The 12,545-nt window shown below is 44.3% G+C and overlaps 1 protein-coding gene across 2 annotated transcripts in view; it reads right to left on the bottom strand.

The window, feature by feature from the left end:
- Nucleotides 1–440: 440 nt before the first annotated feature.
- CTNNBL1 (catenin beta like 1) overlaps nucleotides 441–12,545 on the bottom strand; it is a 297,567-nt gene continuing 285,462 nt past the window's right edge. For both annotated transcript variants that reach the window (XM_030212603.1, XM_030212602.1), the window contains 2 exons: nucleotides 7,332–7,404; nucleotides 441–701 (listed from right to left, as the gene is read on the bottom strand). In XM_030212603.1, the coding sequence (XP_030068463.1) occupies nucleotides 613–701; nucleotides 7,332–7,404 (162 nt within the window). In that variant the 3' untranslated portion in view covers nucleotides 441–612. The remainder of the gene's footprint in view (nucleotides 702–7,331; nucleotides 7,405–12,545) is intronic.

Consider the following 12,545-nt stretch of genomic DNA (forward strand, 5'->3'; position numbering starts at 1 on the left):
GACTAAGTTTGGAGTATAGAAACTGGACTGCAGTAGAGACTATGATGTGGATTTAATCTTTCAGATAAAATGGCAGAACATTTCTAGCCACTTTCCTCCTGAACATCCCCCTCTCGATGTGGGAAACAAGACATGTAATGGTGACTCCAAACGGAAGACTACAGACTACCAACATTTTAGTACATCATCACGGACAGTTTACAACAGGGATGGGCAAAAGTCTCCCACATACACTGGATCAGCAAGTGTTAAAGCAATCTCAGAGCAGCACCATGAAACACTTAGATCTAAAGAGCAAGTCAGACGTCAATGAATGATGTGATCATATTTTGACCTCTTAATCCCTCATATAAGATGTTGGTGGTCAAAAAGCGCCAAAAGAGAGCCCGAAGCCCCCATCGCTGGACCTAGGTTAATCCAGTAATGTTAATTTTAAAAAAAAAAGAAGATTTTTATTTTGAAGAATTCTCACACTCAAAATCATTCATATATTTGCTGTTCTAAAAATGTCACTTGAGTTGAGTCTCTGGCAAGGCTCAGCAGGGTAGCCATGAAACCTCACTAGATTAGCTGTTCTGCGAGGTCACAGAACAATTGTCTTGTGTGAACGTATCAGAAATTCTCCAGCAGGTCCATGATCCGCTTCTGTTCACTCTCTCGAAACTCCTGGCTTTTCCCATCACCAATATTCTCTGCATACTCTGCAGAAAAACAAAGCTTAATTAGAAAGTTCAGGGATAAACAGCAGTGGGATGGGGAAATTAGAGAAGGTGGGGGATAAGAGTTAAGCCTCTTGCTCAATCTGGAGAAAACCTCATTGAAGATGCAGGTCTTTTTCTAAAGCAATTTTAAATTAAGCTAAGTATTTTGAAACAGCTTGCAATTATTTAATAATAAAACCCAAATTTAATTGATTCAAACTCACTGACACTGCGAAAGTCAATTAAATTCCAGCTGACTTATACTTGTCCTCTCTGGTTAATAAGTAGGCGAGGGGCGACTGCCTCCCTCCCCTTGGGGTCAATGAAGAGCTTCCAACTAGTCCTTACGCCTTCGAGGTCTGATTGCATCACTTCTTTCACATGAAGTGATATCTTTTTGCCACTATAGGCTTGGACCAAACACTGCACTGGGTCAGACAGAAACCTCCCCCTACCACCTTGCCCCCAGAATAACCCAACTGAACAGGCTACCCATTTCTTTGCAGTTCTACAACAGTGTGTCACGGCCAGTCAATAATTCTTCTGCAGATCACTGTGGCATCAACTACTTCTTGTTATCTCAGCTCCTGTTGCAGTTTATAAATATTAAAGGAATTTCTCCCAGAGGCCTTGGCAAAGAATTCTCTTTGTTTTGAAGAGTGCATTCCAGCACACAAATCAGCTAGCATCTCTGCTTCCCCAGTCTTCAGAGCTGTTTATAACAAAGCTTATACCAGAGCCGTGCAGAAATACTGCTGACGACTTTCAGCACTGGATTTACCACTCAGCGATGAAAATGAACTGAAGCAGAACAATGCTTTTTAAAAAAAATGTGGATGTATGGTAGAGGACGGGAAAAACCAGCTCCCTCATCTTCTGGATTCTCCCAATTTAAACAGAAATCTAGCTTCAAAAACGAGGCTGGTGGAGGAAAAAGGATGAACATGGAAGGGTCTATCCCGGCCTGTTAAGGCATCTCTCTTAATATACCATTTCAGCCAAAATTGTATTCCTGTCGCCCCTCAGACTCATCAGCTTACTGGATATGGTGTGACGAGCAGGCATATTTTCAAAGCACTTTGGGAGGCTAAGTTCCATAGGTTTCTATGGAACTTTGGGAGGCTAAGTGCTTTGAAAATGAGCTTGATAGTAACATAGTAACATAGTAGATGACGGCAGAAAAAGACCTGCACGGTCCATCCAGTCTGCCCAACAAGACAACATATGTGTAAACCTTACCTTGATTTGTACCTACCTTATTCAGGGCACAGACCGTACAAGTCTGCGCAGCAGTACTTCCCGCCTCCCAACCACCAGTCCCACCTCCCATCACCGGCTTTGGCACAGACCGTATAAGTCTGCTCTCCACTATCCTCGCCTCCCAACCACCAACCCCTCTTCCCCCCACCTGCTCCGCCACCCAATTTCGGCTAAGCTTCTGAGGATCCATTCCTTCTGCACAGGATTCCTTTATGCATATCCCACGCATGTTTGAATTCCGTTACCGTTTTCATCTCCACCACCTTTATTTAAGGTGACCCAGGAAGAGGAGTCATGCCATACTGCTATGCTGGTGACCCAACAGTAAAGTACCCTTAACAGTCATTCAACCTGCACCAATCTGTATTCTGTTTAGCATGTGCAGCCCACAAAAAGGTTAAGCTCTAGTCTGATCTACCTCTTACAGCACCTGCCTTTCAGCAATCCGTCCTGTTTTACCTAGGTTTGCTTTATAGAGTTTAAGAGAAGTACAGCTAAATCTCACCCTCACTTCACTGACCATTTTTACCTACATTTTTCAGCTCCTGGAACAGTCACATGGCACCCAATGATGCTGGCTGCCAAGAACAAAAAGCAGCCATAAAAGGAGCTCATTAGGATACTTCTCACCTGCATCTTAAGTATGACTTCCAAATCCCAGGGGCCTCCACGGGAGGTGGTGGAAATGAAAACGGTAACGGAATTCAAACATGCGTGGGATAAACATAAAGGAATCCTGTTCAGAAGGAATGGATCCTAAGGAGCTTATCCGAGATTGGGTGGCAGAGCCAGTGGCAGGAGGCGGGGATAGTGCTGGGCAGACTTATACGGTCTGTGCCAGAACCGGTGGTGGGAGGCGGGGCTGGTGGTTGGGAGGCAGGGATAGTGCTGGGCAGACTTATACGGTCTGTGCCAGAACCGGTGGTGGGAGGCGGGGCTGGTGGTTGGGAGGCGGGGATAGTGCTGGGCAGACTTATACGGTCTGTGCCCTGAAAAGGACAGGTACAAATCAAAGTAGGGTATACACAAAAAGTAGCACATATGAGTTTATCTTGTTGGGCAGACTGGATGGACCGTGCAGGTCTTTTTCTGCCGTCATCTACTACGTTACTATATATATATATATATAATTTCATAGTCTGCGTATTTTTAGGAGAAAAATAAAACTGGATTCCATTAGCATGCTAAAACCCCAAGAAAATGAGAACACTGCATTGGCAAATTCAAAGGAAGCAGATCGGCAGAGATGAACAGGTAGTGCGTGATCACAGATGAAGAGAGCCTGAAATAGCTCCAAACGTTGTCCAGCAGTGAATGGCAACTGAAAGTGAGAGAAAGCAGAAAAGAAGGAGACAGGAGTTCTGATCGAATATACCAAGGCTTAATAATAGATTTCTGATATTTATTTTTTTCAGTCCTTTTCAAATGCCCAATGCATTTAAGTCTCTAAGAGATGATCTGGTACAGTATTTTTTTTTTAATTAATACAGTACTGAGAAGTAAGCAAAACACTAGGCTGTGACCTTGATATGAGCCAGCTCGCTTAGCCCCAATAAGTTAACAAGTATTATGTATGCATTATTCATCAGTCTTCTATTCTGAAGCATAAGCTACATTACAAACGTTTAACCTAGGTTCCATACTATACTAAAACAGATATAACCTCCAGTGCCGGAGTCTGGATAAAGTGGAGCCACCCAGAAGCTTAAGGTGAACAGAAAAATAACACTTTATTAAAAGGTGGCAGGTACAGGGGTCCTATTTGGTTCACAGGTAGGAAAGAAAATAACATAAACTAGTCCTTAGATGTAATCTCTCTATATCTCTAATCTCTCTCTCCTATAGCACTGCAGGGGGTAACAATAAAACACACATACACACAAAAATATCAATAGAAATCAAACAAAATAAAACATGGAAAAGAAAATAAGATGATACCTTTTTTATTGGACATAACTTAATACATTTCTTGATTAGCTTTCGAAGGTTGCCCTTCTTCCTCAGATCGGAAATAAGCAAATGTGGTAGATGACAGTATATATAAGTGAAAACATTCAAGCATTACTATGACAGTAAAATAGATACCATTGGAGATTCTACATGGAATGTTGCTATTCCACTAGCAACATTCCATGTAGAAGGCTGCGCAGGCTTCTGTTTCTGTGAGTCTGACGTCCTGCACGTACGTGCAGGACGTCAGACTCACAGAAGCAGAAGCCTGCGCGGCCACATTGGTGATCTACAAGGGCCGACTTCTACATGGAATGTTGCTAGTGGAATAGCAACATTCCATGTAGAATCTATAGAAATCAAACAAAATAAAACATGGAAAAGAAAATAAGATGATACCTTTTTTATTGGACATAACTTCATACATTTCTTGATTATGTCCAATAAAAAAGGTATCTGGGGGCTGGGCAGACTTATACGGTCTGTGCCAGAGCTGGTGGTGGGTGGCAGGGAGAGGGCTGGCCAGACTTATACGGTCTGTGCCAGAGCTGGTGGTGGGAGGCAGGGATAGTGCTGGGCAGACTTATACGGTCTGTGCCAGAGCTGGTGGTGGGTGGCAGGGATAGGGCTGGCCAGACTTATACGGTCTGTGCCAGAGCTGGTGGTGGGAGGTGGGGATAGTGCTGGGCAGACTTATAGGGTCTGTGCCAGAGCTGGTGGTTGGGAGGCGGGGATAGGGCTGGCCAGACTTATACGGTCTGTGCACTGAAGAGGACATGTACAAATAAAAAAGTAGCACATATGAATTTATCTTCTTGGGCAGACTGGATGGACCGTGCAGGTCTTTTTCTGCCGTCATCTACTATGTTTACTATGTATCTTATTTTCTTTTCCATGTTTTATTTTGTTTGAGTTCTATTGATAACCTTTAAGAGTGGACTAACACGGCTACCGCACCTCTCTACACAAAAATATGCAAGCTTTAAAACAAGAACCTGAGCAGAAGTCAAAAATGAAAAGATGACCCCCCCCCCCCCCCCCAAAAAAAAAAAAAAAAAAACCAGATTGTCTTATACACAAACAGCAGGGCCCATAGTTCCAAACAAAGCCTCTGAAGTACGTAACATACAGAAGTAAAAAGTGTACAAACTTATACGAATGTGACTGTTTAAGTTATCATCATTTGAAGTTGGAACCGGGTTTGCAGCCTTCCGCCGTTTCCTTCCCAGTAATAACCTAATAAGCTCATGTGATGAAAGAAGATCTCAAGAGAAGGTTGAAGATTTTAGAAATAATACAGACTATCATCATTTTTCTCTGTTTATAGCCATACACCTCAAGTCTTTTTCATTACATCTTCTTCGGGTGCTCTGTCTGCTGCAGCCTGGCCTTTTTTCCTAACTCTTTTTTTTTTTTTTTTTCAAATGACTTTTTATTGCTGTTATTTTCTGTACACCAGGATGTGCCATAAAAAGCTCCCACAATCTCATTAACGGTGATTGAACTCTGCAAATGAGACACCAACGGCTCCCGGAAAATAAAAACCCACATTATTTCTTGCATAAGATACTGCTGAACTGTGCGATCATAATAGGTACAAGGGTAATTCTAGGGGAGAAATATGGGGACTGAAATAGATGCTCGGTATTAAAGAAACAAGTAAGATGTATTAAAAGAAGAAAGCAGGCAATTACACACGAGGCAAGACGCAGTTATTCCTTGTTCCTACCCTTCGGTTTCTGAACACCAGCATTCACATCCTGTAGCTCTGCACATGCATTTCCAGCTTATCTGTAAACTAATATTCTCTAATCCTTTCTCTAGTGTTAGGTAATGGCTACATTCAAAGTATATTTCAGCTTTCTATTCTTGTGCCCCAAAATCACTCTCCCACACTTGCCTATCCTATATAATAAAACTCACCCTCAACGTTCTGAAGACACTGACGTCACTGAAGCCAAGCCACTGACGTCACCTTCCTTCAAGACGGGTTCGAAGGGTTCGTGGTGGTGAAGCCACCGAAATCACTAAGTCTCTGGGCCCCTCCCTAGCGTCAAACGTGATGACGTCGAGGGCGGAGCAGTGGCGTCACACATCGAGGGCGGAGCAATGGCGTCAGTGGCTTCAGAACGAAGAAGGAGATGAAGGTGGCGTGCGTTGACGAGGTGCGGAGCAATGGCGTCAGTGGCTTCACGACGACGAAGGGGTGGGTAGGGAGGGAGGGGGAGTTGGGGAGGAAAACCTTGCTAGCGCTCGTTTCATTTGCTCCACAAGCGGGCCTTTTTTTACTAGTATTACATATTATCTACCACTTCATTTCCATTTGTCCAGGATACCCATACCCTGGTGTAACACTGTAGTATATTTTCGATCCCCTAAATTGTAAACATGGCGACGTAACTAGTGCACGCTAATTTGGGTGCATGGCCAAACTGCGCACGCAACTTAATTAACAAGCCAATATGTGCTGATAATTGGTACTTAACCAATTAGCGGCACTAATTGGTTTTAATTAGAACGTACACGCACAACTTTCTAGGTGTATCTTACAGCATGGTGCGTGTACATTCTAATGCGCGCAGTTGAAAAGGGGGCATGACCATGGGCATAGAATGGGCGGGTTGTGCGTGTTTCAGAAAAACTGTGTGTACTGTTACGGAATACACCCGACCTGCAGGTATTTACGCCTAGGTTTAGGTGGGCTAATTGGCTGCGCTTACATTTTAGGCGCAAGAACGATGTATGCGCACATTCTATAAACTGCGCGTAATTTTAGGCGTAGTTTATACAATCACGCTAACCACATGGTTTTTCATCGCCTATTTTTAAGGCGCCATTTCTAGAATCTGGCCCTATATGACACAGTTAGCCATCATTTGGAATGGAAGCAATATTACTTTTACTCCTTCCCCCCGGCGAAAGACCCCCCCCCCCCCCCGGGTGCACGCGGCTGGGGGGGGGGGGGGGGGGGTGCCGCGCGCCTGCCTGCTCTTCGTTTTCATGCTCCCTCTGCCCCGGAACAGGAAGTAACCTGTTCTGGGGCAAAGGGAGCATGAAAACGAAGAGCCGACAGGCGCGCGGCACCCCCCCAGCGGCGTGGACCCGGGGCGGGCCGCCCCCCCCCCCCCCCCTTTACTCCACTGTTCATAGGGATACCATGTCAAAAGCTTTAGTAAAACTCTATACAAAATTACCGTGATCCTTTTTTCTGCAGCATACTTGCTGCTGTCTTCTGAAGAGTTCAACACAGTTAATCTGAACTCTATTTTCAAAGTTCCTTGTAGGAACAGAAATTGTAGCCAGCTGAGCTACATTTTCAGAATCCCCTTTGTCTTTTGAAAAGAACGATGTTTTGCCCAATGAAAGAAGAGATCTTAGGTAATGAGGTAAAGATAATTACAAGAACCGAGTAATACAAACCCTTTAAGATGTGGCGAACAATTTTCAGGGAGCTGCCCCTCATACTTAAAATCTGGTGCACTCTCTGTCGAATCTGGAAAAGGTGGAGGGAAAAAAAAAAGAGATAAGAGGGTAAACCTTTACGCTGCCACCCAATAGGGTGCCAAGTTACCAAAATCATCTTGTTGGCCCTGCCATGCAATACTGATTGTCTGAAAAGTCAGCTTAAAGTGGTGTGAATGACCAACTCAAAAGGCCCATGGGCTGAGTTTGCCAAAACAGCCCCTTTGTCTCTAGGCTCCCCTTTATATAAGGCTCAAATTATAACAGCACTCTCTTATTATGCATTCTTGTATCCCACTGTTATCCAAAAACAAGTTTTGGTTCCAAGCGTCTTACAATTTACATTTTAGGCGAGATTACAATAGAATTTTACAGTTATGATGTTGAGAGGGCATCGAAAGTTTATGTAGTTATTTATATAATATCTGAACAGGTTAGATGATAGTTTTTGTAGTCGTTTGAAGATTTTTGAAGAGGTAGATTTGAAGAGGTAGGACAACAATAGCTTATGTAGTTAGTTATAGAATTTTACTAACTTTACCACCCCTTCTACTGTGCATGAGTAGATGATTTATGGTCAAAACTCATCCATGCGTAACAAAATATGGCTCACGCTCAAACATGAAGCAATTCAATTTGAAAGCAACCAAAAATGGAGCCAAAATTTGGTTCATTCTAATTTATCCTTCACTCATTTTCATAAGCTATAGAAATGTGCTCCTGAGCTATCTACTACTACTACCTAACATTTCTAGAGCGCTACTAGGGTTACGCAGCGCTGTACAATTTAACAAAGAGAGACAGTCCCTGCTCAAAGAGCTTACAATCTAATAGACAAGTGAACGGTCGGTCCGATAGGGGTAGTCAAATTGGGGCAGTCTGGATTCACTGAACGGTAAGGGTTAGGTGCCGAACGCAGCATTGAAGAGGTGGGCTTTAAGCATGTTGATTGTATACCACACTACTAAGCATACTAGGGTCCCGTAGGGACACAAATGCTGTACAGATCATAAGGTTAGCTAAAAGAAGCAATGAAAGACATTTTTAAGCTGATTATTTGGGGTTGTTTACTGAGGTGGCTTCGTGTGACATCAGTCATGCACAATACTGCCTTGCAAAAGTTCCCTAATCTTTTCTGAACTACAGTCTCTCTTATGTTGCGAGCACTTGACCTTCTTGACCTACAAGGACCAATATTATAAGTGAGCAACTCCGCTTTTACACAACCCTTTTATGCAGCAGGGAAGCATAACACAGAATGGAGAGGAACACAGTGCTTCACTGGGATAAGTGCATCAATCTCAAAGGTCACTGAACAGAGCTTTTTGCATGTGATCTGTCTCTCCCTTTTCTTTCTCTTTTTTTTTTTTTTTGTTACATTTGTACCCTGCGCTTTCCCACTCATGGCAGGCTCAATGCGGCTTACATGGGGCAATGGAGGGTTAAGTGACTTGCCCGGAGTCACAAGGAGCTGCCTGTGCCTGAAGTGGGAATCGAACTCAGTTGCTCAGTTCCCCAGGACCAGAGTCCACCACCCTAACCACTAGGCCACTCCTCCACTGTTGCTACTATTTGAGATTCTACATGGAACGTTGCTATTCCACTAGCAACATTCCATGTAAAAGTCGGCCCTTGCAGATCACCAATGTGGCCGCGCAGGCTTCTGCTTCTGTGAGTCTGACGTCCTGCACGTACGTGCAGGACGTCAGACTCACAGAAACAGAAGCCTGCGCAGCCTTCTACATGGAATGTTGCTAGTGGAATAGCAACATTCCATGTAGAATCTCCTGTAGTAGCAACATTCCACGTAGAATCTCCAATAGTAGCAACATTCCATGTAGAATCTCCAATAGTATCCATTTTAATTTTGTTACATTTGTACCCTGCGCTTTCCCACTCATGGCAGGCTCAATGCGGCTTACATGGGGCAATGGAGGGTTAAGTGACTTGCCCAGAGTCACAAGGAGCTGCCTGTGCCTGAAGTAGGAATCGAACTCAGTTGCTCAGTTCCCCAGGACCCTAACCACTAGGCCACTCCTCCACTGTTGCTACTATTTGAGATTCTACATGGAACGTTGCTATTCCACTAGCAACATTCCATGTAAAAGTCGGCCCTTGCAGATCACCAATGTGGCCGCACAGGCTTCTGCTTCTGTGAGTCTGACGTCCTGCACGTACGTGCAGGACGTCAGACTCACAGAAACAGAAGCCTGCGCAGCCTTCTACATGGAATGTTGCTAGTGGAATAGCAACATTCCATGTAGAATCTCCAATAGTAGCAACATTCCATGTAGAATCTCCAATAGTATCCATTTTAATTTTGTTACATTTGTACCCTGCGCTTTCCCACTCATGGCAGGCTCAATGCGGCTTACATGGGGCAATGGAGGGTTAAGTGACTTGCCCGGAGTCACAAGGAGCTGCCTGTGCCTGAAGTGGGAATCGAACTCAGTTGCTCAGTTCCCCAGGACCAGAGTCCACCACCCTAACCACTAGGCCACTCCTCCACTGTTGCTACTATTTGAGATTCTACATGGAACGTTGCTATTCCACTAGCAACATTCCATGTAAAAGTCGGCCCTTGCAGATCACCAATGTGGCCGCGCAGGCTTCTGCTTCTGTGAGTCTGACGTCCTGCACATACGTGCAGGACGTCAGACTCACAGAAACAGAAGCCTGCGCAGCCTTCTACATGGAATGTTGCTAGTGGAATAGCAACATTCCATGTAGAATCTCCTGTAGTAGCAACATTCCACGTAGAATCTCCAATAGTAGCAACATTCCATGTAGAATCTCCAATAGTATCCATTTTAATTTTGTTACATTTGTACCCTGCGCTTTCCCACTCATGGCAGGCTCAATGCGGCTTACATGGGGCAATGGAGGGTTAAGTGACTTGCCCAGAGTCACAAGGAGCTGCCTGTGCCTGAAGTAGGAATCGAACTCAGTTGCTCAGTTCCCCAGGACCCTAACCACTAGGCCACTCCTCCACTGTTGCTACTATTTGAGATTCTACATGGAACGTTGCTATTCCACTAGCAACATTCCATGTAAAAGTCGGCCCTTGCAGATCACCAATGTGGCCGCACAGGCTTCTGCTTCTGTGAGTCGTCAGACTCACAGAAACAGAAGCCTGCGCAGCCTTCTACATGGAATGTTGCTAGTGGAATAGCAACATTCCATGTAGAATCTCCAATAGTAGCAACATTCCATGTAGAATCTCCAATAGTATCTATTTTATTTTTGTTACATTTGTACCCTGCGCTTTCCCACTCATGGCAGGCTCAATGCGGCTTACATGGGGCAATGGAGGGTTAAGTGACTTGCCCAGAGTCACAAGGAGCTGCCTGTGCCTGAAGTGGGAATCAAACTCAGTTCCTCAGGACCAAAGTCCTCCACCCTAACCACTAGGCCACTCCTCCACTGTTGCTACTATTTGAGATTCTACATGGAATGTTGCTATTCCACTAGCAACATTCCATGTAGAAGTCGGCCCTTGCAGATCACCAATGTGGCCGCGCAGGCTTCTGCTTCTGTGAGTCTGACGTCCTGCACGTACGTGCAGGACGTCAGACTCACAGAAACAGAAGCCTGCGCAGCCTTCTACATGGAATGTTGCTAGTGGAATAGCAACATTCCATGTAGAATCTCCAATAGTAGCAACATTCCATGTAGAATCTCCAATAGTAGCAACATTCCATGTAGAATCTCCAATAGTATCCATTTTAATTTTGTTACATTTGTACCCTGCGCTTTCCCACTCATGGCAGGCTCAATGCGGCTTACATGGGGCAATGGAGGGTTAAGTGACTTGCCCAGAGTCACAAGGAGCTGCCTGTGCCTGAAGTGGGAATCGAACTCAGTTCCTCAGGACCAAGGTCCACCACCCTAACCACTAGGCCACTCCTCCTACTATTTGAGATTCTACATGGAATGTTGCTATTCCACTAGCAACATTCCATGTAGAAGTCGGCCCTTGCAGATCACCAATGTGGTCGCGCAGGCTTCTGCTTCTGTGAGTCTGACGTCCTGCACGTACGTGCAGGACGTCAGACTCACAGAAACAGAAGCCTGTGCAGCCTTCTTCTACATGGAATGTTGCTAGTGGAATAGCAACATTCCATGTAGAATCTCCAATAGTAGCAACATTCCATGTAGAATCTCCAATAGTATCCATTTTAATTTTGTTACATTTGTACCCTGCGCTTTCCCACTCATGGCAGGCTCAATGCAGCTTACATGGGGCAATGGAGGGTTAAGTGACTTGCCCAGAGTCACAAGGAGCTGCCTGTGCCTGAAGTGGGAATTGAACTCAGTTCCCCAGGACCAAAGTCCACCACCCTAACCACTAGGCCACAAAAATGTCATGTCTTTTCACCAGATTTGCACAGAGATTATTTTATGTTGGCTTTTGACCTTTTTACATGCTTTTCCAGTAACCAAGTTCTGATAAAAGAATCTCTTGCTTCTTGGAAGCCACCTAAAAACTTTATTCCCATCCAAAAACAAAATATCAACCTCCAATGTAGACCTAATGTGACTACAAACTTTTTACTGTGTGACTAATTAGAAGCATATTTTCAAAGCACTTAGCCTTCCAAAGTTCCATAGAAACCTATGGAAGTTTGGAAGGCTAAGTGCTTTGAAAATATGCCTCTAAGTCTCAGAAGAACCATGCATATATGTATGTTTTATTAAGATTTGATGATATACTGCCTTTAGTAATAAAAGCCAAGGTGGTTTACAAATATGGATAAAACCATCTCATCTCACTCTACATATAATTAATCAATTAATGGCATGCTGCATATCTACAAAGAACCACCTCATGAATGTCTATAACTGATAAATTCACTATGAAAATTTATTTTTTATTTTATTTTTGTTACATTTGTACCCCGCGCTTTCCCACTCATGGCAGGCTCAATGCGGCAGGCAATGGAGGGTTAAGTGACTTGCCCAGAGTCACAAGGAGATGCCTGTGCCTGAAGTGGGAATCCAACTCAGTTCCTCAGGACCAAAGTCCACCACCCTAACCACTAGGCCACTCCTCCACTGTTGCTACTATTTGAGATTCTACATGGAATGTTGCTATTCCACTAGCAACATTCCATGTAGAAGTCGGCCCTTGCAGATCACCAATGTGGCCGCGCAGGCTTCTACATGGAATGT

Source organism: Microcaecilia unicolor, chromosome 8, assembly GCF_901765095.1.
Source record: "Microcaecilia unicolor chromosome 8, aMicUni1.1, whole genome shotgun sequence".
NCBI classification, from domain to species: Eukaryota; Metazoa; Chordata; class Amphibia; order Gymnophiona; family Siphonopidae; genus Microcaecilia; species Microcaecilia unicolor.